Raw genomic sequence first — 25052 nt, forward strand, 5'->3', positions numbered from 1 at the left:
GAGGAATTATCTGGACAGCTCATGGGAGAAGCTAATAATCATATTTATTTGTTATGATGTGTTAAATTTCAAGGAAAGGTTCCTGATACAAAGGCCTTTAACCTGAGTGTATTCCAAAATTCAGTGTGACTGTTGGCATGTTTAAATTCTTTTCTGAACTGAGGCTGAAACTTTGCCCATTGCTGATATACACAGTCTTTTCTGACTGCAGTGGGAGCTTCATACTTGCATCCAAGGGCAGGTTGGCTGGAGACGCATGAATTCCATGGAAGAAATCTGGATTGAATGTGATGACTGTGTCACTGTACAACGTTGTAATTATCCTGCAAGCTCCCTTTATCATGTATTGGCATCTCTCAAAATGAAAAGATAATGCTGTTTGGGTATGAACAAGAAAGAATTTACTGCACTTGTTTATTGTACCATGATTAAATTATAACATCACTACTAATGTTATAGTTAATATGATAGATGTTTTTGAAACTAAGACTTCCAAATTCCAAGAAATTATGAAAGACAGAAAATTAGCAGAACTAGCACAACTTTAATGTATCTGCCATTTCTTTTATATATTTATTCTACAATAATAAACTGAGATTGCAAAACATAAATTATAAGCATACTTGCAGATGTTAGTGTTTGGTATCATAGCATTTAGAATTCTGCTTACTATGCTATAGAGAAGTAATTATATTAAAATACAGCATTTCTATAAAGTAATTCGAGACTGGTTAGATTATAATATCTGCAGAATGGTGGAAGAAGACTTGAAGGGGTCTTTATTAGACAGCTCATCAGAGATACATCCAATAATATTTTGCCAGGATGTCTGAGGGTGTTCTGGGAGAAACAAACAAATGTTCATCTCTTTAAAGTATGCTATTTGGCTAACACACTTATCAGTTTGTCAGGTGCATTAGCATTAAGTGATGTTTCTGGTGAATGCAATCAAGATGAAAAGCTGCATGTCCCTGCTTGCTGCCATCTCTTCTGATCTGTGGCATCCCTTCTCCTCAGCCCTTAGTGCCCTTCCTTTTCTCTCCCTCTTTGCCTCCCACCTTCTGTCCTTCCCTTTTGTGTTTTGTCTCAGCATTCTGTTCTCCTCCTCTCAACTCTGTGTCCCACTGCTTTTTGAGATTTAAACTGTGTCCATGCATATTCTTTTTATGCCCATCACCTATGCACTATCATATGCAGTTCCTGAAGACCTTATCACTTTTCTTTTCCGTTATTGTTATTTTCCATTGTTGTTTCTCTAGTAAAGTGGTATTAGGATTGCTAGTGTCCTTTTCAAATAAATTGTTTTTTCTTACTTTCTAGGTACAAATTTTTAATTTTACTCCTCACCTGAGAAGTGGCCCAAGTTTTGTGACTTTACTTCTCAGAAGAATGCCTCAATTGACTTGGTTTATAGATCAAAATACAGTTAAAATTTTACATAGTGATTTATTAGAATACAAGGACTCTGGCTTTCAAATTATCGTGGAATATTGGCAGGGACCTGCCAGAGGAAGGTATATAGTGTGAAATTGAGATTTAACCTGAAGACTAGATAGCTTTTGTACCACCTGAAGTTTTCTTATCTTGTCATTCTCAGCTCTCAGTTAGCCTTGTGTATTAGACCATTTTCTGAAGCATATATTGTTGTAACCAGATCTTTATCGAGAGGAAAGTTGAAAAAAAAAAAAAAAAAAAAAAAAAAGGTTTTGGACAACCAGATAGTATTATTGTTTAAGTTCAGTGAGAATTCAGGTTAGACCCCACAGATTTTGCAGCTGACATCCCACCTCAGTACTCCCTTCTCACAACTGCGTGTTCTTCTGTTCAGAAGCTTTTGTTCTTATCAACATGCAGTTTCTTCCTCATTCACTCTTTCCTTCTCTGCCACTTTGTTCATTCCATATGCTTACTTTTGTTTGTTTGTTTGTTTGTTTTCCATTCTGTCCCCAATTCTTTCTATCAAATTTATAAGGGGATATTTATTCTAGCTCTTAGGAGGCTGTTAGCTACTTTCAGGCACTCCCTCCTACAGGAGGTTTTCTCTTCTTTGCAACCTGCCCTTTGACATTAATGTGATACAGATAAGAATCAAGTCGGAAAAGAAAGTGAGGGTCTTTATGGCATGCATCTTCTACAGGTGATCCTGCAGGCCAGAAAGGAGCTCTAGCTGTCTTCCTCCATCTCAAAATAAAATAGGAAAAACCTTTTCCAAATGGTTCCCTGTTCATCAAATGGTGAGGTGAGAGATAGTAAGGCTATCAAATTGCCTTTTTGTAGACTTTACATTCAATGCATTTTGTAGAAGACTTATGCTGTAATAATAGATGGGTGACCAGCTCCAGTCTTATTGATCTGAATGTCAGGGTATGTATGGTTCCTAACCTTAAATCATTGGTTAAAGTGAAAATAAAAGTAGCTGAAAAATGACCTGAGGAATCTGCAATCACCGGGTTTGCAGTTTTTGTGGGTTTCAAAAACAAGGGCAGTGGTAGAAAGACCTTTTTGTTCTCTACATTATCATATACCTCAGATTAGAAAAAAAAGGTAAGCTGAACTCTGCACAAAAACCTTGTTTTGCACTTAAAACATTCTTTTTCTTACAGCAAAAAAATATGTCGTACTTCTTATGTTCTCCAGCAAATACTTCTCTTTAAAAGCTCTGTCCAGAGAAAGACGGACAGGAAGATAATTTTTGATCTGCTTGTTTGCTTTAAGCAAAATTATAAGGGTGTTTTAGTCTGTGCAGGTGTGAGTACTTCAGCACTGTCAGGCTTTTTTCTTTAGCCATAGAGGCTAGAGATTTCCTCTTTAAAATTAGAGATGTGATGGTCTTATATGACTCCAGCATCTGGAGACTTCAAAGCTTTTAATCAGACTTGCTGGCAACATTGAAGTTAATGTTTGCAACCTAATTCATAAACCAGCTAACCTTATACATGATACATGAGCAGAATGACAGCCAGTGCTTGGCACCAAATCTTTATTTTGCTACATTAGTTTGATCAATTAAAAAAGAAAAAATATGCTTTCTGAACAAATTCAGGCTTTACCTAATAGATGGCAAGCATGTGTTATGCAGATTAGCTCAGACTACCCAAAAAGTGTTCTGCCATGACTTTTGATTCAATTTCAATATTATACATTAAGCGCTGATCATCCTAACAGTGAAGTTTCCTTGGCATCTCCCCTGCAGAAGCTCTGTGTCCAGCATTTTCAGTTGCATAGATGATCCTTGCTGATGTTGAAAAGGACTGAGATTTGATGGCTCAGAGAACCAAATTAATCATGGATACTGAGTTAAAGCTTTTCACATAGTATTTGAAAAAATCATACCAATATAAAATCAGCTGTAGTGCTAGCTGGTTGGCAGTTTTTCATTGGAATGGTTTTCTGGTGTTTCAATAAAAAATATTAAAGTTAAATTTATTATCATTTAATTGTCCTGAAGGGTTTAACTGACAAGATCATCATCATCACCATCAAAAAACAACAACAACAACAACAACAACAACAAAGACGAACAAACAAAACACAAACCAAAACAATACATTATTATACTGTTCTAAAAGCTTCTGTCTTGCATCATGGGTTGGGTTTGCTCACACGTTTCCTGTATATGGTGATTCTGAGGGAGTGCAGTACATTGTAAGAATTTATTCAGTGGGTTATATACTATGGTTTAGCTACTGGTCTGGAGAAGGAAATTGAGGACTAGAATTGCAATGAATAGAAAACTATAGGAAAATGTGGTTTAGTACTGTAATGGATGAGATCTACAAAGGGTTTTTCCAAGGTTTACACTGTCAGGACATTTTGTTTGAATTGAAACTGTCTAAACAAAGTGTTTTGATGCCACCCAGCTTAGATTTCTAGGTTTTCCTCTGTGGAAAATCTCAGCTCCACATCCCATTTCAGGGGGAAATCAAAATGCATGGAACTGCTGCAATAGCAGTTCCGTGTTTTGCTCAATGCTGATTACAATGAATTGACATACGTACCTGAATTAGTGTGATATTTCATGTGAGAGGAATTCTTGGGTTGCTCCTTGAGAGAGAAACGGATTCTTAAAGGAAGGACAGTACATACATAGTAGAATCATTTCTAGGAGGTTTCTGCAGCATCCATATTTGTAGAGGGATGCAGAAGGAGAAGGCATCAAAAGTGAATCTGGTTAAGCATTCCTGTTGGGTTTCTGTTCCCATTCAAGTGGTCCTATGGGTTTCTGTTCCCATCCAAGTGGTCCTATGTAGCACAGGTAACTTGTTATGCCAGAAATGTTATAGTTTGGGAGCACTTTAATAGTGAGCGACTATAACAAAGGAAAGTGGTATTAAAGTGTGCATTTGGGATTTTGGTTATTATAAATTAGATTCTTTGAAATTTCATTTAGAACCAAGAACTAAAATGATGTTGGAAGGCTCAGAGGATTAATTCTTCCTGAACAATAGACTGTCACTGATCACTCTGTAAAGTAATTATGCCAAATTTAATTATAATACAAGCACATTGTGTGATAGTCATAGCATGCCCAAAAGAGAGTTTGAAAAGGTGCCTCACAAGCATATGGACTAGCTCTGGGAGTGCAGTGGCAAATTACGCGTGTTGTAATTGAGTACAACTTAATATCAGGCTTTGTTAATTAAAGGTTTGGGGTTGTGTGGTATGGATTCTGGCTGGCATACTTGGCTTTTCAATATCATCAGCATAATGGAACAAACGAACTTTTCCTTCCCCATTTTACAGCTTCTGCCAAAAACCTTTAAGACTTCCAGTAGCATTAATGTGTTTATATCAACCAGATTATCTTTGTGGTGGTAAAACCAGGAGTACCCAAGTTTTTACAAGGATGGAAAAATTACTGTCCCTCTTTCAGGTACTTCATTTGCAGGCACTGCACTATCATCTGCACATAGCTTTCAGTATCATCCACCCTTGCAGTATTTTTATCCATGCAAAACTAAGGATCCTACTTCACCATTTGGGGATTCTCTCTTCAGTTTTACATCCAGCTCCATGGTGGATTTGGACTAATTATGGAAATACTATTAATTAGAAAATCAAGTGTTGATCCTGTTTACAGTTCCATCCCTCGCTGAACTGAGGGAGCCAACAGGATCAGAGCCTTAGCAGAGCCTGTCTGAATTTAGGCTAACATTAAGATGCTTGGCCAGAACCTTTTCTTGGGTAAAACAAAACTTGTGTGAGACATACACGTATATAGGCAAAATGAATACAACAATGAGAATGAGATGTAATGAATGAATGAGATGAGAGATTGTTCCATAGCTGGAATGACACAGTGCAGTGAGCCTGAGCTGAAGTTTATGGCACATTTGTGCTTATGTTATGCCAGGGCAAATATCTTGGGAGAAAGCTAACAAGATCTAAAGTATGGATGTCAGGAGTAATGAAGTAGGAACGGTGGCAGTGAGAGGTATACACACCTTTGATTTGTATTGCAACACAGGGTATTTACTATAAAGCAATAAAGACGTTTAGGATCATAGGTCAGCACTAGTGAAATGAATGCGGTTGTGCTGAGGTTACCAGGTTTGCACTCGTAGCAGGGTCCAATTTGGCTTTACATCTCAATGGAAAAAGTTAAAAATAGGTATCTGTGAAGACTAGGAAAGCTAGTCTGACCTAATACGCCTTCTTTTTTTTTTTTTTTTTTTTTTCCTTCTTTTACCTTATTTATTTTGTATTTTTTTTTGTGTATGCATCCACGTTGTTACATGGAAAATCTGGTCAAAATTTAAGTCTGGTTAGTCTTTGTACATAGCTAGCACTGAGGCTACTAACACCCTGAGTTACATTGTGTAAATTCTAGTGTATGCAGGGGATGGTGCCAGCACATACATTGCAATTTTCCCTCTCCCTTTCTTCACTGTCCCAAAATGCCACAGTTGAAAATAGTTGTTCAGTAGGACTAGTGGAACTGTTGAAACAACAAACAAGGAACAGCTGTCTTCTCTGTTTTCCTCCAGTGTAGAACATTTTGTTTTCCAGGTCATCTTTGCAGAAGTATGGTATTTTCATGGAAAGTGTAGAAAAAGGGTATTTAAAAAATATCAGAAACTCTGTGTTATTTGTTTATTTTGCTTCACAGTGTGATATATTCACGTGAAGCATGTTAATAGCTGGCTTTCTGCAGTAAGTTGCATCATCATTGATATGTTTTCAGATCCTAAGCCATACCTGTCATAGATGGGAAGAGTATCGGTTTGTTTTATTGAAGAATACTGAATGTGAAATCTGGCATGAATTGTAAGGCCAGCAATTTTCAGGTCTGTGAAGAGATCTGTGTTGATGTGGTGGGCTGCTTGTGAGGATAGGAATGATGTGCTGGTGACTGACATTGTCGTATATGACAGCTGGTCTTTTAGTTTTGTGAATCTCTTTAAACAAAAGTTTGTGACATATTCATATGCAGTCCATTATACAAATAAGCCAAGTTCTCTTTGAGAATTTCTGTGTATACATGCAGCTTCTGTAATGTTCCCAGTCTAATGCAGACTGAAGTCCTGGTGGAAGTCATTTACATCAGATTTATTCATACTAACAGCAAACTCCTGTTTGTTGAGAGGTCCAATATTATTTCCCCTAGATGACATAACACAACTTCAAGCCCTGAAGAATTTGGCATAAGTAAAAACAGAGTGAATTTTTCCAAGGGAGAAAGAGTTAACTAGGTTAAAATAATCTATGAACTCTAATTAAGAATATGCAGATTTTTTATTTATTTACTTTTTTATTTATTTACTTTTTTATTTATTTAATGGTAGCTCTCCATCCACAGTAACTATGACGTTTGGTGCTGGAAAGCAATTTGAACTTAGCCACATTCTTACGAGTGTAAACTGCACAGGCAGTTATGCATATATACATATGCCTACATGTATTGTGTATACATAGTGCCATAATGCCAGTTGCCTGTTCCCTAAAGGGGAGACGGACAGAAGTCATTATACATGACAACCCTAGGTGAACATAGGGAGGGATATATTTTTGAAGGAGAGCATTTTAAGTCATTCAGTTATGATCTTGGATGATTATGTCACTGTGCAGGGTGAAGACAAAGTCCTCTGTTGGAGGAGCTGTCTCTAATCAGGATTTGCCTTTTGGAGGAGCACCTGAAGAATAGCATCTTGTCACTTTTGAGATGAAGGGCCCATGACCTGCATACTCAGTTTAGATGGGCAGCCAGGTTTTTCACTATGATTTCGGAGGAAAATGCTAAAATCTTTTTCCCTTCTTGCACTCCAAGAGTGAGAATGCCTGTGCTAGTACCAGACTGACAGCCAGCAGCGTGGGAGCCCTCCTTCTGCCTCTGGGCAGCGAACAGACGTAGCTTTCATGATCCAAGCTGTCAGTTCTGGAAGGACCTCGGCTGTCGGAGTTTCTTCTCCATCCCTGACTGTCCATTTTGTATGTCCATCTGAGCACAGGTTGTCGACTAACTGTGGCTACAGGAGCACTATTTAGCAGGTTTGTATTAGCATCATTTGGGTGGATGTGATGTTGGTATTTGTCACAAAACATTCATTCATCTCCCGCTGATAGTTGCTACAGTTTGGAATCTGTCAGGGAGTTAGTTTCTCATCTGTTTAATGCAGGCCCTTCTAGCTCAGTAACAGGCAAGTTTTTACTCAGCTATCAGGAGATACTAGTTCCAAAGTAGCTGGGAATATCGTACCATGGAGATGTGGACAACAACAACAACATAATTATTCACATGCTGTTAATTTTGTTTTCTTTGATTTATTTGATTTGTGAGCAAAGCCTGTAGCTTTCAGAAATTCTGCAAGGCAACTCTGTGAATTACAAAAAAATCCATGTTGGCTGGAACATTTGTAGATGTTGGATGAGCTGTATGCAGACAGAAAAACAGTCTACAGAAATGCTGGAAGTTCAGCAACTGCTGCAAATCCCCATAGTTTTATGAAGAGATGCCGGCAGCCAAACACCAACAAACAATTTATTTTACTCTGAGCCTAGTGAAAGGAAGGAGACTGTTAGCTTGCAGCTTTCTACTTCATGTATGCCACCTTTTGCTTATGCAAGGGAAGGGTTTTAGGAAGAGTCCCAGCTAATATAATGGAAGAATTCATCACTTTTTTTTTCTACTGAACTAAAGTTTCTTTTTCCAAGAAGCATTAAGTAATTCTGCATCTTACTGTGCTTACAGTGGGTAAGCATTTATTTTCCAATTCCTAAGTATACCTTATCTAAACATATTCAATTTATATTGGCAAGTGACATTTGCTTTCCACTTGCCTTGTTCAGCTGTGTCTGCATTTTAATGCTGAAATGCTTTTTGAAGAAAAAGCAGATTTTTGAGTCAACTCTTCTCAGTTTATTTTAAAGTAAAGATTTGCTATATCAGAAAGCTGGATTTCTAAAACCAGTTTTCCAGTTTTTTATGGGCTGACCTTGGCCGCTATTGTTTGGTTAGGGGTTTGTGTGTGTGTGTGTCTTCTACTCACATCCCCAACTAACATGTATTTGGAAGAACTAGGAGAGATGTAAAGGGAGGAAGAAGAGTGATCAGAGATAGCGGATTACCTCTATATGAGCAGACTATAGAAACTGTAACTCTTTAGCTCAGGAAACAGACAAAAAAATGGGACTGTGGCTAGGTGTTTATGAAACAAAGAGATGAAAAGACGAAATGGGAACAATTATTCATTTTTTCTCATAATAGAAACCTAGAGGATACTTATTAAAATGAACAGGCAGCCAGCTTACAACTAATAAATGAAAGTACATTTTCACAGAGTGTATGCTTATATTTTGGAATTCATTGCCACAGAATGTGTGGAAGAGAGAAGTTTAAATGGACTCAGAAGACCTTAGGAAAATGAATGCCTGATAGGTCTATTGAGGTAATAGTCTTTATATTGCATTAAGGAAAGATTTCTCACACTTAGAATTTCATGAGAGGGAATACTGATTTTTTCCTTAAATGTATAAATGGCTGGATAACAATCACCATGGCAACGAAAAGAATATCAGGTTAACTCAGTAAGGAAGGGATTTAACAAATGTAATGCATGTAGTTTTTTCCCCCTCAGATCTGTTTGAAGCAGTTCTTTGACATATTTCTGCATCCATATTTCATAGAGGGCATTGCCCATTGTAGCCCCAGTGCTGTGTACAATACTCTGCTGTTTGTTGCTGAAAAAATGCTTGCCTCATAGTGACAAGGAGCCATTTACACTGTAGGAAAAAGTCTTCCTACACATTCAGCTGGTAGTTTTCAAATGAGATACAACCTGTGGGGAGCTCCCAGAGCCCTGCTGCCTTGTCCTGCAAGGTCAGGGCTGGGCATTGTGACTGCAAGGCCAGGCCAGAGCCCAGCTGGGCAGTCAGAGCTGGGGCTGTCGCTACTCATTTGTGCTCCACCACGGGGCTGCAGAATTTGTCTGCTCCCACTGAGAAGTTAGGCCAAAGCGCAAATCATTTCTTGTTTTGATCATTTTTCACCTGTTGAAGAGCTTTTCTTGGCACTTTGGGAACATCATAACTCAAAGCATCAGGTGTTATATTAAATGAGGTCATAAGTCAAAGCATCAGGTGTAATATTAAATGAGCTTTGGAATACATGCATAAACTTACAAAATCACCAAGTCCTTCCAAGCACAATAATGTAGGGCGCTCCTTATAAAACTTATTGGATATAGGTGTTCGTAAAGCTGTGATAGGTAATCTGAAAGGCAAGTCTTTTAGTATTACAGATAGTATAATCTGTCCTTCTTACATGCTTTCCTTTCTTACCTTTGATTATTTTGTTGAATTCACCACATCCTTTCTAGAGATGGAGTTTTGCTGGTACATGTTACTGTGTGCAGCTGGGCAAAGATATATATTACTATAATCTTTCTTATATACCTTATGTGTGCTGTCTGTCATTGTATAAAATTGCTCAGAAGTTCTGGACTTCCAGTATGTTCTAAAAGCTAAAGATGCTTCCCAGTGTTGATTTAAAGTGCAAAAGGTTTGTAAAAAGTAAAATGGAAAAGTATTTCCCATGTTTACCATGATTTCTTTATGGAGAATAATAGAAGATCAACTATTTTGTAGTAATTCTTAAGTACGTAGTAATTGGTGTGTAGTTTATATGAATTATAATATTTGTGGATATTGTGTTTGTATATGGTCTGCTAAAAGGCTTCATGAATAAGCTGATTTTATTTGCCTTACAAAACTTGCAGTATATATGTAATGAAGCCAGTGGAATAAATAGATATATTTGAAAGCTTTCTCGATATAGCTTGTTGTTAATGAATACCATTTACCATCATTATCGGCGGGAAATTCATATTTTACTTAATTCTATCTCCATTTCTTCTGTTTCTCGGAGAGATAATTATGTCAACAAACATCAAGCTATGTCATTTTACTCAGTTATTTTCTTTGTTGTTTTAGGACAAATATGTCTATGAATTGTTGAAGCCGTTCTGTGCCATGTTCTATGAGGAACAAGGGAAAAGAGTCATGTTGAAAAGATCAATATCAAGTTCAGTAAAAACTGAACTTTTCAATTAAATACAGGAATTGTCAGTGTTCCCTAAATAATCGTCTACATTCCAGTTCCTATAACAAGATCTGGTCAAAATTCACTTAAACTCTTTGCCAGGTAAACTTTGGCATTTATGGTGCTCACCTAAGTCACAAGAGAAGACTAGTTTCTCTTGGTCAACAGTTCATATAAAATATTGCTTTGTAAAATTTTAATTTGCAAAGCAAACAAACACACAAAAAAAGAAAGAAAATCCATCTACTATTTTGACCTCTGTGTGGCAAGGTTTAAAATTTATTTTATAGATTAAATTTATGAATCCACAACCTTTAATTAAAAAGTGAATAAGAAACACTTTCCTCTTGAATGCTGTCCTTATTATTTCAAAGCTGTTGCAAAATATCATTAAGTAATTAGTTGATAACAAATATAGAAAAATGAAACAAAATAAAAAAAAAAAAAAGAACATTTAATGGAAAACATAAAAAGACAACAAATCTCAAACTCTGGAAATTTTAGTAAAAAAAATATTTTGAAATATTTTTCTACAAAAATATTCTTGAAGTTGTGGAGCTTTTCAAAAGCACATAGAGTTTGAGAGAAGAGCACTTTTTGATACAGAATTGACGAGCTAGCTTGACAGGTGATATCAAAGAAAGCGCTGAACTTTGCTTTCATTCTTAGGTGACTCAGTACCATCAACCAGAATCTGAAAGTGAATTCATGATGGCCAAACTTCAGAAGGTCTGCAGCTGGTGGAATCACACCATGGTCTCTTAGTCATATCACAAAAGAAAGGGGCACACTGTGAAAGGTTCAGTTGTTCGAACTGCAGAACTGCAGATACATAGGACTTCTTGAATGTGTAGTGAAATTCAAAAGCACTCAGCTCAGGTAATATTCAAAAACTCCAAGAGTGAACTTGCCCCCCAAAACAAACAACAACAAAAACCCAGCAGATGTTTTGGTGTAGCCAGTAGTAGTGTGTCAATTAATCACATATATGTAGAAAGACTGGAAAAGATACCAGGCTCTGACAGTTTTCCAGCTACTCCGTAATCTCTTGTTCTCACTCCCCAGTAAAATTTTCAACACATTGCTACAGCTGGATATTATGCTGCAGAGAGCAGCAGAAGAACATGTATAAAATCAACAGGATTTTTTTTTATTATTTGTTGTTAGATTCAACTTTTCAATGATCTTTTTGTTTATGAAACAGTCTGCTGAGCTCACTATTGCATATATAACAAGGGTGGTTCTGCTCTCAGAAGCTAGTAATCTCCCACCAAAAAGCATTTGGAAGCTTTGAAAAGAATCTGCTGTCTGTGTGAAGTGAATTTGTTTCCTTTTTACCCACATGTAATTAGCAATAGCAGATGGAAGTGGTTCAGTTTTGTCTGCAACTCTACTCTTCAACACCCTGCCTTTTCTTTCTGTATTTAATATTTAATGACAGTGTTTGGCATATCTGTGGGTTCCAGCACCCACCAGCTCTCACTGGGCAGCATTTTTTTGTTTGTTTTTAAAACTGAGAAGGAAGACAAGATGTGGTTGTTTGTCTTCCAAATAACTAACCAGTAGCAAGAAGCTCCTGCTGTAGTTTTTCAGCCTGTCACTTACGGCATTGGTTGTGGACTTTTTACTTGGATTAGTCTAACTTTTATGATTACTTACCAGTTTTAATTTTATGCTTAGAGGCATGGTTGTTCATATCAACTGGTAATTTACAGTGCCCATGGGAAGTGCCTGATTCAGCAGTATCTCAGGCACTCACAATTCGTTTATTCAACCCTTAGAATTGTGATGCTACACATATATCTTGCACTATAGCAATGCTTCTATCTGATTCAACAATATTGCTGTGTTATGGTGTTATATCTCAAAGCCTCGAGGAGTGGGAAGAGTGCAGGTGGACAGAGGTGGAAGTTATCTGCCTTCTTTACAAAAGAAAAGCCTGCAAGATCCTACAAGAAAAAAGTTCCAATTTATTTTCAGTACCACTTTCCCTGCATTTTGATTTTGTGTTCAGGAAATGAAATGCAAAAATCTGGGGACAGAGCAATACTTGTCAGCACTTTACAGAGACGCTATCTGAGGATAATATTCTTTTTCATATTGTTTTCATCACTCTTATGATCGCTTCATATATTACTACATCTTTTCCAGTACCTGTGTTGATACAGTGTCCCTCCACTATTTTTTTCTGTTTACAATCAGCATGTTGCTGTCACTGCTCTTTCAAAGACTAGTATTAATTGAAGCAATTTACTCTACCAGAGATGAAGATGGCCTATTTGTACGTTTATATAATGAATACTAACAGATTACATTTATCTTGTCATGTTCTGTCAGCTCATTTTTCTCCACTTCATGCAGATCTTCTATCCCATACATTTTTGTTCAGGCTTGGCACAGGAGTACACGGCTATGGAAAGAGGAGCAATCCTGAATTGGTAATGTTGCTCTTTCACTGACTTCCTGGCACAAAAATGTCTCACTCTCCCTATTAATGGAGAAAGATCTTACTTTTACAAAAAGATAATAATTTGTCTTTCACCGTACCATTAAATATGATGTATAGGCAATATAAAATATAAAGAATGTGAATCTGACCCATTCCCAAGGATTATGAGAAGTCTTTTGCTGGGTTGATAAAAGCTGTAGAATTACAGAAAACTGTTATTTCAATTCTGCATAAAACTCCTCAGTCACGGTACTGCAAATAGCTACTATATACATAAATGCATGAACCAGAATATCTTGGCTTTTTTGATATCATTGGTATAATGCATAATGTGTCTAATCTTCATTTATGTCATAGAGCTGTTATATGTAAAATAGTTGGCTTTTAATAATATGGCCATTGCACTTAATTGAACTGAGCTTTGGCTAATAAAAACATTAAGAGATCCACTTCTTCTCACTTCAAAATATTTTATATTCTCTGCAATGAAGAACCATAAAAAATAGTTGAGCAAGGTGCTTTTGAGTTATGCTAGGTAAAGTCAAAATTGTTGATTGCAATGGATAGCTGAATTTCTAGAGTAAGAGCTGAATCAATACTTTCACATAGGCTTCTAGAGAATGTAGAGTATTAATGCTGAAATACCTCTACCAAAGACTAAATTTGTAGTTTCCTGTCCTCCTGAACTACCCTCGCAGTTCTGGGTTAGGTGTTGCGGTCTTTCTCTTTAGGTTTTCCATATCTGTTATGCATCAATTATTGTAAATGACATGGACTCTGTATTAAAGACTCTTGACTAATCTCTGGGTAATAGTGGTTTAATACTATATTTGTTCCTGCATGTAAATAAAAAAGTTTCTGTTTTTAATGTAATCTTTTCACTTTTCATTGGGTTTAAGCCCTTTGAATTTCTTTGAAATTTTCATTCCAACTTCAACAAATTTTCAACTTGTCATTATGCAGCTTCTTGCTGAAGTACTTTTTGTTTGCACAACTGGAGGTTTCTTTTCTTAAATCTTGAATAAGATTGCCATGGGGACAGTCCATGTGACAGTGATTCAGTTAATGCTACTCTTCCCTCTTAAACGTGAACCTGTTCCCTTACATGGTTTGAAGGGCATTATGCTGCTGCAAGGGCAGTCTTCATGTGGCGTCTTAATCCTAGACATTTGCCATTTATCTCACAGTGCTTCTCAGAAGAGCAGTGGTGTATGTCGTTTTCCTTACATATGTCAGTTCAGGTCAATTGCTCTTTCCTACTCAAATCCCTCCTTCAGTGTTCTTGAAGTTTCTTTATTTTCTATTCTAGGTCTATGCTCAATTAACTTTATGTAAGTGTAACTCTCAGGCTTCGATGGTATTATGTACATTAGCTAAGCTAAAGCACATCTCTGAGTGATTGTTGGATGGAACCGTAAATTGCTCCTGTGCACTTTTTGATATTTGCTCCCTCTCTGAGTTGTAGGAATGATTTCATTTCAGCCATGGTGAATGGATTTTTACTGGAGATGAAAGTTGAGACTTTCAAATGCTTAGGAATTATGCCACTCCTCAAATAGACTAAACCAATACCTTTGTCAATACTTATATGTCCATATTAGCCTTTAAGATGATGAACAGTCCAGTCATTTGAGATCTGGTAAACTGATATGCAAGACTAAACTTTGCAATATGGGACTCAAATCAAGTTGTTCCACATTTAAGTATCCTAATCAATAATGGGTTGGATCTGAGAGGCTCAGAATTCTGTGAAACATGGGTTCAGTTGTGATATCTCTGGTGAATTCAGCAGCCATCAAGCTGTCAGGCTGTTCTTTGATTTCTTTCATGCATGCACTTACTCATACCCTTCCCATGAAAAAATGTTTTCTTAAAAGGGCAGAACTTGTCTGTATATATGTGTATATATATATTTATATATATATTTATATTTCTCTTTTCACAGTATGCATTGAGTATGAAAGAATATTTCCAGTAAATGGTTTGGATTTCATGTGAAAGGGTCTCTGTAGATTATTTGAACTCAGCAGCAGTTCTGTTGTCTTATCTGCAGTGTTGTGTCAAATTTTCCAATTTCTTAGTCATCATTAGATTAGATAATCACAGTTGCTTCTTTTGCTGTTCTTGTGCTGACTCCTCTACCCCAGTGGTATTGTCCTATTCTCCCTCTGATTTTCTTCCAGCTTGCCTAAATCTCGTTCAGGCAGATGTTGAGCATGTTACTAAGACTGTATGCTCTTCTCAGCTGTGTTGTGACTGCTTTCGGTGCAGCCTGTGCCATGATATGTGTGGAGTCCAAAATCACACTGTCACTTCTGCAGCCGTACTGTATTACAAGCTTGTGATCCATTTGCAGCGCACTATCACCCTGCACAATTTTTTAACATCAATTTCCATTTTTTTCTTCAACTGATGTGTATATACTTCTCACTTCTTTCCTTTTCATTAATGTTTATTTCTAGTTATGCCAGATGCATATTACTATTTCATGTCTGTTTTTTTACTACTCCCTACTCCCATTTATTTTTTTTCTCTGTTCTAGTCTGACATATTTACAGTGCTTTCCAGTTTTGAGATATCTTTGCATTTTAGACATTTTGTTTTTAGTAATTTGCTATTTCCTGTTCCAAATCATTAATAAAGCTATTAAGTAAATAAGATAGTAATAATGACTTGTCCTAAATTACCTCAGAACTTCTCTCTTCATCTTCATATATCATTCTTTGTTGTTGCTTAGAAGGAGTTCATAAGTTATGTGATATTGTCCTTATTCAGGAAATGAATTCAAATCGTCCTAGATATGCTTTCACAATAACCTGTATGAAACAAAATTGAAATTCAGTTATATCACCTTCATTTCTGTTACCTATTAATTTTGTTATTAAAAACAAAAACAAAAACAAAACAAAAAAAAAAACAAAACAAAAAAAAAAAAAACAGTCAATTTTGCCCAGAATGGCTTGTTCATCGTAACATCTTGCTGCCTAATGCTTATCTTCCTATTATTCTCTATAGATGTTTTATTAAAATTTATATAGCACCAAATATTTACAAAACAGTGAAACTAGAATAAGCTGTATACTTCTCCCTAAAGACATGACATTCTTAAAAGCCCATTAAAGCAGCAAGTTACATCGGTGTGCTTCACTGTCTCACATAGGGTCCTGTTGAATGAACAGTAGTGAGATGGTAGCCCCAGAGGAGTCAGCCTTTTCCAAATCCAGCATTTTTTCATACTTTATATTGGCTAGACTTTGCCTTTAAAGGGCTTACTGTCTCATAAGATGGATGGTGCAGTTTTCTGAAGTATTGGGAATGGGAGAAAGCAGCTTTCCATCATTTCCCTGCCCTGCTCTGGACTTTTACCATGCAGCTGCAATCCATGTGTGGCCCCGTAATGACAAACTGAGTGTTTTGAGTATTATACAGGATGTGATAAAATTTTCATCTGAAAGACTAAGTTTCTGTCCCTGTCAATGTTTGGAAGCAGGCTATGTCTTTAAAACAAACAAAATGCAGAATATCAGAATAGATTAGAATAAACATCAGACCTAGATGGCTTGCAGTTGTTCCACCGCAAACAAGGTAGGTTTATGCTGGAACACAGAGTACTACCTTGAATCACTTTGGTTGATGATCTTGTCCAGGTTCTTATCTATCGCTAAAAATGCTTGTGCTTCAGAGTAGAGAAGTTATAATATTTCTAATAATTTTGTAGCAGTTACAGAAAATAATTGTATCAGATTTGCATACACATGAAAATTGATACCTTTATATCTTGTTAATCCTATTTTATGTAATTACAGATTATATGAATGCACAGTTCAAAAGGATTTTTTTTCTTTTTTAATTATGATCCCATATTTTACATGAAAAGCTTTTGGTACCCACAAAACAATTCCAGTAATAAGAAAAGGAATAGATGTTTCAGGGAGTCCTGTTGGTTCCTTAAGAAGGACTCAAAGTCCAATGTGTGAATCCTATTAATACCATGCTGTGAATGATATTGAACAACAAATCTCTAGATTACTGATACATTGCATTTAAAAACAATCCTGGGAGTCGATGTAAATACTTGCTTTACTTACTACTTAAATTGATTCCTTTTTATTGCTTAGAATTACAACACAGGAGTGTCCAGTTTGCTCCATTTACTTAATGGACCACTACCTTATTTTACATTTTCCTCTTGTAAACTTTATTTATCTTGTTTCTTTTCATTCTTTTTTTTTTTTTATTATTATTATTAATATTATTTTAATGACTGTGTTTGTTTAAAGCCTGCTTTTATAACATTAAATGTTTCAGTAAGTGGGTTGATACAGGTGTCACTATGTCAGGACATGAGAACTGACTGCCTCTCTCTCCTATTTCCTCTTTGTTAGAAGTCTACAGGTTTCAAGGCAGGGGTTCCCAAATTTAATTGGTTTGGATAGTGTAACCTTGGCTCCAAATTTGTTACCAGACAGAAGTTTTCCATTTTTGGTAAGGTAGAATAGCATGTTCTGTCTTAATTGTAGCCCTTCAAAATGCTACTATGCATCTGCTAAAAAATGATGGGTTTATATTTCTTAAGGGAATCACATTTTCAATGAAAATTAGGGATAATATTTAGGGTGTTTTCATACTTAAAATAGAGTTAGATAGCAGTGGCATGCACTATGTTGACAGTAACTACTGCACCAAAAACTTACATAATGTAAATGGTCTTATTCACTGTTGTGAGAAAAACACTGCATACTCACTTTTTATGCTAATGCCAGTTATTTACTAGTAGTTTGGGATAATTTTCATCTCCATTTGTTTGGGCCCAAGACAGACATTTGCCATAGTCCGGTGGTTTGAGCATTCACAGCAGAGTTAGGAAAACTAATTTCAAGTTCCTTATTCAAGGAGTATGTAATTATTGTGTAGTACAGCAGCAGGAAAATACAGACGTTGCAGACAAACAGCTGTGTAACAAACAACTGAGTTAATAATCAGTTTCAGCTCCTAAATGAGGAGGCACACAGGCTCTCTATCTCATTGATCAAGTTCAAAGGAGGCTGTAAATCTTGCAAATCTATGTTAAGTGCATGCAGCCTTGATTTATTTGAGCAAGTGGATCGTCTGCCTCATTATGCTGATGAGGGTCTTCACACTTCTGTGGAGCTGTTTCTGATATTGGCCGGTTACCACGACATTTCAGTACGATATCCCTGAGGAACTAAGTTCAAGTAAGCCTTGGGCAGCCATGGGCTGCATAACAGACAAAGTCATGAAACTCCTTTGTTAGAGTATGTCTTCTAATTTATTGATGGAAACACGGGAATCCCAGAGTTACATTGTTGTCAGATTTTCTTTGGAGGTCATGATGGGTATCAGTGCTTTACAGGAAAAAATCCCAGCATGTTCATGAGGCATACTGTGGATAACATACATTCTCACTTCATTTCATTCCCATTTCGTTTGACATTCCCAGGCTGTCTAGTTGTGTAATTGTTTCAATAGTGTATTGAGTATGTGTGTTTGTTCATGGGGGTTGAAAACCATATCAAAATTTTGAATTTCTCTCTCCAAGCTTTTTCTTGCAGTTCTGATTGAATATGCAGTAAATATTGATAAAGATCAGAAATGTTTATTGAGTCACAATTTTGCAAGAAGTTACCTTTTTGTCTGAATTTTGCATTTGTTTCCTCTGGTTTGTCTTTAGTGGGTCATTGAGCTTCTGATGTATGTCTGGAACTGTAGGATAATAGCCAGCAATATGGCTGTTTAAGAAAGAGAAGCTAGGTAGGTTTAATCTGAACAGCTTTATTAAAGTAGCTGTTTTCAAAACCTTAATTCCCATAACCCAGAAACTCAGGAATCAAAAACAAGGAAACCAAACAATAACAAACATATTGTTACTAAATATATTTTCCAGAGACCACTGATTTTTGATTAGCAATTTTGATTTTTTTTTCATCCAATAAGTGCTGATTCTGCAAGTAGTTGTTTGTCATGATCGGATCTAAAAGCCCTAGATCTCCAATAGCTGATGGTTGTTCTGTAACCTTTGACTTGAGAGTTCTGGTAGCAACATGGTACATATCTCTACAAAGAATGAAACTCTAACAGTCTTATCAAATAACAGCAGTACTCATTGTGTTTAACAGTGCTGGAAATTAGTTTCTCGGGCACTGATCTTGACAGGTCAACTGTCACAAATTGGTGTACGTATCTGTAAATGTATCAGTCCTATAAACAAAATTCTGTCTGCAAGAAGTGGAAGCCAAAATTGGCACACTTCTGAACAAGTGAAATGTTCTGAAGCACAGAGATTTAAAGGAAAAATCCCTTCTGGAAAATGTTTTTCTCATGTTCCATTTATGAACTTTATCTGCATTTGCCTTTTAGAGACTGGAAAATCTGTCTCTCCATACAGAATGCCATGGAGTTCTGTGCAGATGTGAAATATGCTTCTCCTCCTTGCTCTTAGCTCTACTGCATAAAAGGGAAATCTTTGTCTCTCCTTTTGAACAAAAGGAATAGGCTTTGGTTTTGCACTGGCATGTTTCCAGCTATTTTAGGAATTCCTGAAATAATAATACAGAATGCAAAATAGAGGGTATTCAAAAAGTTTGACCTCTTGAGGTGAAATCAGGTAGGGTTTTTGAAGGGAAAAGGAGCAAGAGAACAAATTGAAATGTCAGCCCATCAGTGGTAGAGAAACAAACGAGTGTTTCATTACTTATTTTCGAATAAATAGTGATTATCATCTGTATATTGTGTAAGCCATTCTGGCAGAAAACTTCCCTGTTCCTTTACCATAAATTTACTGCATAGGACAGCTGAAGATAGCTTAGTCAGAGCAACATTATTTACAGATTCAACAGAATATATATACCCTACGTATTAATACCCATCTTTGAAATCTGTTGAACCATACTGACTTATGTCAGCTGACAAATTGGTTAATTTTGCTTAGCAATAGCAAAAGCTAACATCTGGACATATTTCAGAGTGAGCATCTGAATTTGAATTTAAGATATCATAGCTATAGGTATCTACCCATATTGCTATAGACGCTTTTATGGAAAAAACGTAGTTTGTCACTCCATACTGACATTACAGGTGGAGAGTTTTCAATCTGAGATACTTCAGCTTTCAGGAGTGTCATTAGAAAGCTTAATACTATTACTCAGTCATTCTCCTTTTTCAGCCTTCAGGTCAGTTGGGTTAAAGGAGGTATAGCTTAATTATTTTCTTACCTATCTCTCAGGTTGAAGATTTAGTGATTATAGAATAATTTTCATCAGTTGTACCTGTGTGATGGATATGATGGCTGAGTAGTCACTAAATGTCCTGTTCTTTTTAGTTCCCTGTTTTTCTTCTGCAACAAAATACAAATAAAACTATACAGATCTCCCTCATGCAATATATTTGTTGGTTTGACTTTTGAGGCTTTAGGATACAACTAAAGTCATAGAGATAAATCATGTAGGACATCTAGCCATAGGCATTTTCAGTAAAATAAGTTATTTCCAAGAAGATTTTGACTTGCTACATGAAGCTTAGCTTCTGGCAGGAGGAAGCCACATTTCACATATCTTGGACTGAGTTTAATTTCTGCAGGGCATGCCTTCAACTAACAACACTGCCTCCATATATGTGAGCGTAGTATTGGTGTTTAAGAGTAAAGCTAAAAACAAACAAACAAACAAAAAAAGTTTCTCCTCAATACTATTTATGACTCTTCAAACCAAATGACACCATGAGTTCTGTTTGAAAATAAAAGGAGTGTCTGACTGCTGCTGCTGCAGAACATATTCAGTTTGAATAATCCAAAGGTCACTTAAGATTGACTTTTGTATTGAACCTCTTTTCAGAAAAAGCAATAAAATTGATTTTGAAGTGCTAAATTTAATTAAAAAATAAAATATTTAGATGTAATGTTCTGTGGAATTTTCATGAAAATATGTATCTAGCATCTAGCAGATGCCTATAGTGCTCTTAGAGTTTATGAGATATTTGATCATGGAAGCCTGGGAAGCTGAGAGGCTGTCATTATTTTACTGATGAGGTAGAACTAGGGCAAGAAGAGAGAAAATAGGACTTAATATAGGATCTGAAGGAAGTCCAAGATAGAAGAGGAGGCAGATAGAGAACCACCAGCAAGCAAGAGCATTGTGCAGCAGGAAAAATGGTTGGTCTTTGATAGGCAGTAGAGAATGACTTGAAAAGTAAGAGGGAATTTGATCAGAGAGGAAAATATGGGATGGTAAGGCTACAGATAATCCCAAGGACTGTCAAGCAATATAAATTTATTAGAAAGAAAGGTCGTATAGTGATTTGGGTGAAGTAAGAAGGCAAATAATACAAATAACAGATCAGTTATATTACAGGCATTGATGAAAATGCATTCACACAAAAGACTAGTTTATCTGTGCTCTGAATCTCACTAATTCTGATTGTGTGTTTAAAAACAAACAAACAAACCAACAACAACAACAAAAACCACTTCTCTTATCCTCTCTATATCAACTCTGGATTCAGTCAATCTGCTGCAAAATGTTCATGAAAGTATTGAAGGGTTTCTGCCTACCAGTCCTTCAGACTTACTGTACTTTCTGTTCTAGTTGGCCACGTGGGACTCTGAGAAAGGACTGAACGGTAGCCTGCAAGAACGACGTCTGGGCAGTGACTTACAAGGATTGACACTCAAAGTGGTGACTGTCTTGGTATGATGCTATTTGAGTTCAGGAAACAAAATGCTCAAAATAGAAAGGATCTGACTATTTTGGGTGCTTCCTTCAGAATTTTTCCCTATCATTTTCAATTCTGTATTTTTGGATGATCAGTTACATAAGCAAGGAAGATAGATGATGGCCTTATATTATTTTATGTATATCTGTGCAATGTCAGAGATGTAGAACATTGCTTGCTTGTGCTTTTTTTTTCTGCATTGTAATTCATACTGGGCATAGAACCAGCACAAAGTCTGCGTGCACAGGACTACATTTCAGATACAGTACTCTAACTCAGACATGCAGTTTCTAGTATTTAATGGATTTTAAGATCAGATGGGCCAATTATGATAATCTAATCTTGGCTCTTGTACACTGCAGGCTGTAAAATGTAATTAAGTGTTTCTTCCATTGCGTTCGTAACTTCCTGTTGATATAAACTACATCTTTTAGAAAGATACAGACTATGTGTTTTTGGGACTGCAGTTTGTTACTATTCTGAGTGGTAGCAGAGCTCCTGTTAGCTAAGTGCTAAATTAAGGGCAAATTAAGGTTTGAATGCATTCCTGCCTAAGGTACTGTAGTTCCCAGATTGAAGAATGTGATGTCTGTGTTTTTTATTGTTCCTTTTCTGAATCATGGTACAAATAGGAAGTAATGCACAAGATGATTAAAGCAGTCTCAACAGAGACTCAAACAGATTTCTTTCCTCTATCAGGATCAGGTCTCACATGAGATTATGGTATAGTTTATGAGAGAGGTGAGCAAATTCCTTCCAGAAGGATGTCAGCACCACAGTACACATGCACACAACTGCAGAGGCTGTGCAGCTGACACACCCAGCATGGAACGATGCCTATGTCTGACTGAAAACATACAAAAAATGCTGTATTCATTTAGCTCAATATATGCTTTACTATAAAATACTCTAGAAACTAATACCCATTAAAGTTATTGCTGGAATTTTCAAAATTTCAAAAATTCAAAAAATGCAATGTTTTTAGCAATTGTTTTGAAAGATTAATCATTGTCAGTAAAAGATGGCTTTCTAAATCTGATATGCTCTGAGCTGGAAAGCAGTAGTGCTCTTATCTAAGGCTCATCTGCTTAACTTATTATCTATATTCTAGACAGATAGTTATGACACTAAGGTAGGTGTCATTGCCCTCTTTATATTCAGCAAGAAGAGGCGGGTATTCCAGAGAGTATTCGTCCTGCGAACACCAGGAAACTGACAGAGGGGGCTGAATTGTTCTGTGGAGTCTCTGCTTCTTCTCATGAACTGTGTAAAACCCAGGACCATGGATGTAACTCAGCTGCTGAAACACCGGTGCCTGGTGGGGATGCCTTGGAGTGTTCCACCTGACCTGGGCTTTTTGCAGAGAGGGTTATGAGGGTCTTGAAATCTGTGCTGAGTTGTCCAGAATTGACTCAGGAAACATCCATTTTGCGTAAAAACAAAAACACCTTGTTTCAAGTATCAGCTAAGATATTGTTTTGTTCTCAGGAAGAACCTTTTGTGATGGTGGCAGAGAACATACTTGGGCAACCAAAACGTTATAAAGGATTCTCCATTGATGTCCTGGATGCACTTGCCAAGAATCTGGGTTTCAAATATGAGATATATCAAGCTCCTGATGGCAAATATGGACATCAGCTCCAAAACAGCTCCTGGAATGGCATGATTGGAGAACTTATTAACAAGGTACACAGAGAAGAAGCTGCATTTGAAAAACAAACAACTAATAAAGATTCTTCAGAGTAGGATATTTAAGCTAAGTTAAGGACGTTCTTCCCTTAGGAAGGGAAAATTCTTCCCTTCCTCCATTGGAAATTACAGGAGATTGAATTAGAATCAAAGAGCCAGTACAGAATTCTTCGGAGCTGTGGGTGGCTTGAGTGTAGTCTAAACCGTGCTATTTAAGACCTTTTATATAGGGTAGGAGCTATAGAGTGTGTCGGTCTGTTTACTCCCACCTGGTATCAACATATATTATGTCAATGTAAATCTGTTTATATAGATGTCAAAAAGAGTATAAAAAGAGAGGCATGTGTGTGAGTGAGTACAGAAAGTATGTATTCTTAAATGATTAATTATTATTTTTTTGTCATTATATATTTGATACATGACTTGTAGGTATGACTTTCTTTGGATCACTGTGTGGCAATATGTTTCATAAGGATCAATTGATAATTCCAAAGTAGGAAAAGTATCACTAATAATATACACCATAAAGAAGTGTTTTGAAGGACCAGAATTTTAAACTGAGCTCAGGATTACTCATACATTTAATACAAAGAGGACCAAATTTTGTTGTTAATTAAAGTCTTGCAAATCAGGAGTAAGTTAATTGAACTCTGTTGAAGTAAATGGGGAAAGTCTATAGTTTAGAATCTCCAGGAGAATGAGATTAAAATGTATTTTGTTCATGGTCTTGCTATCTGACACGGGACAAATGCTAATCAAGACAGAGAATCAAAGGAATTAATATTCCATGTCTATGCCCTTTGTAGAAAAGGTTACTCTTCTACAGTGCAGTTATTACTGAAAGTGAAAGCTTTCTCATTATGTAGTAAGTAGGCATCTCAGTGTCTGGTAAGTAGATGTTTAGGAAGAAATAGATGCAATTAAAGCAATCGAAAACACGTGTATGATAATGGGATATACTTGGTTGGTGCTAGGAAATATAAAGGATTTTTCACTTACTTTGCATTGACATAAGCTATTTGAATTTCATTGACTTAAAAATCTGGTAAGAAATCCTGTGAAATTTCTTTGGAAATTGCATTCTTTGAAGTAACAAAATATTTATAATAGTATTTCTGCTACTAGCTTTTCCACTGCCTCCAAAGAATTTCAAAGCAGATCTCCCTAACCTAATAATTGGCCTACTTTCACAACAAAACACAGAGATAAGAAACAAAAAGTACATTTTATTTTTTGTAGCAAACTGTTTTGATTAAGATGGGAAAATAATCAAAAACCAATTGCAGCTCTTAAAAGCTTTGGGAATCTTATTTATTAAATACTTTTATCTTTCATTGAGTTTGCATACTCTTAAAGGACTTTGTATATGTACACTTCTGTACACTTTCTGTTCACTTTAAATGTTGAGGTCAAAGCAGTTCCAGGAGGTAAGTTTCCTTTGGGGCATTCTTACAGTTATTGGTTTTTGCGGGCACTTTATTCATTGTAAAAGCAAAAATCTTCTCCCCAGTTGTCATATGAAATCCATTCATTAATATGGGAAGTTGGCAGGTAGAATAGCAAACACTAGCTCGTCACAATACACAAATACTAAAAACACAAACTAAATAAATTTTGCATGGGGAAGGAGTAAGGATTTTTTTCTCAGTA

At 36.3% G+C, this 25052-nt stretch overlaps 1 protein-coding gene across 5 annotated transcripts in view; it reads left to right on the plus strand.

The window, feature by feature from the left end:
- The window catches only part of GRID1 (glutamate ionotropic receptor delta type subunit 1), a 531300-nt gene that overhangs the window by 455768 nt on the left and 50480 nt on the right, over nucleotides 1-25052 (plus strand). For all 5 annotated transcript variants that reach the window (XM_084525443.1, XM_084525445.1, XM_084525447.1 and 2 more), the window contains 2 exons: nucleotides 21587-21688; nucleotides 23202-23399. In XM_084525443.1, the coding sequence (XP_084381569.1) occupies nucleotides 21587-21688; nucleotides 23202-23399 (300 nt within the window). The remainder of the gene's footprint in view (nucleotides 1-21586; nucleotides 21689-23201; nucleotides 23400-25052) is intronic.

The sequence above is a fragment of the Aythya ferina genome (assembly GCF_964211825.1).
Source record: "Aythya ferina genome assembly, chromosome: 7".
Taxonomy (NCBI): domain Eukaryota; kingdom Metazoa; phylum Chordata; class Aves; order Anseriformes; family Anatidae; genus Aythya; species Aythya ferina.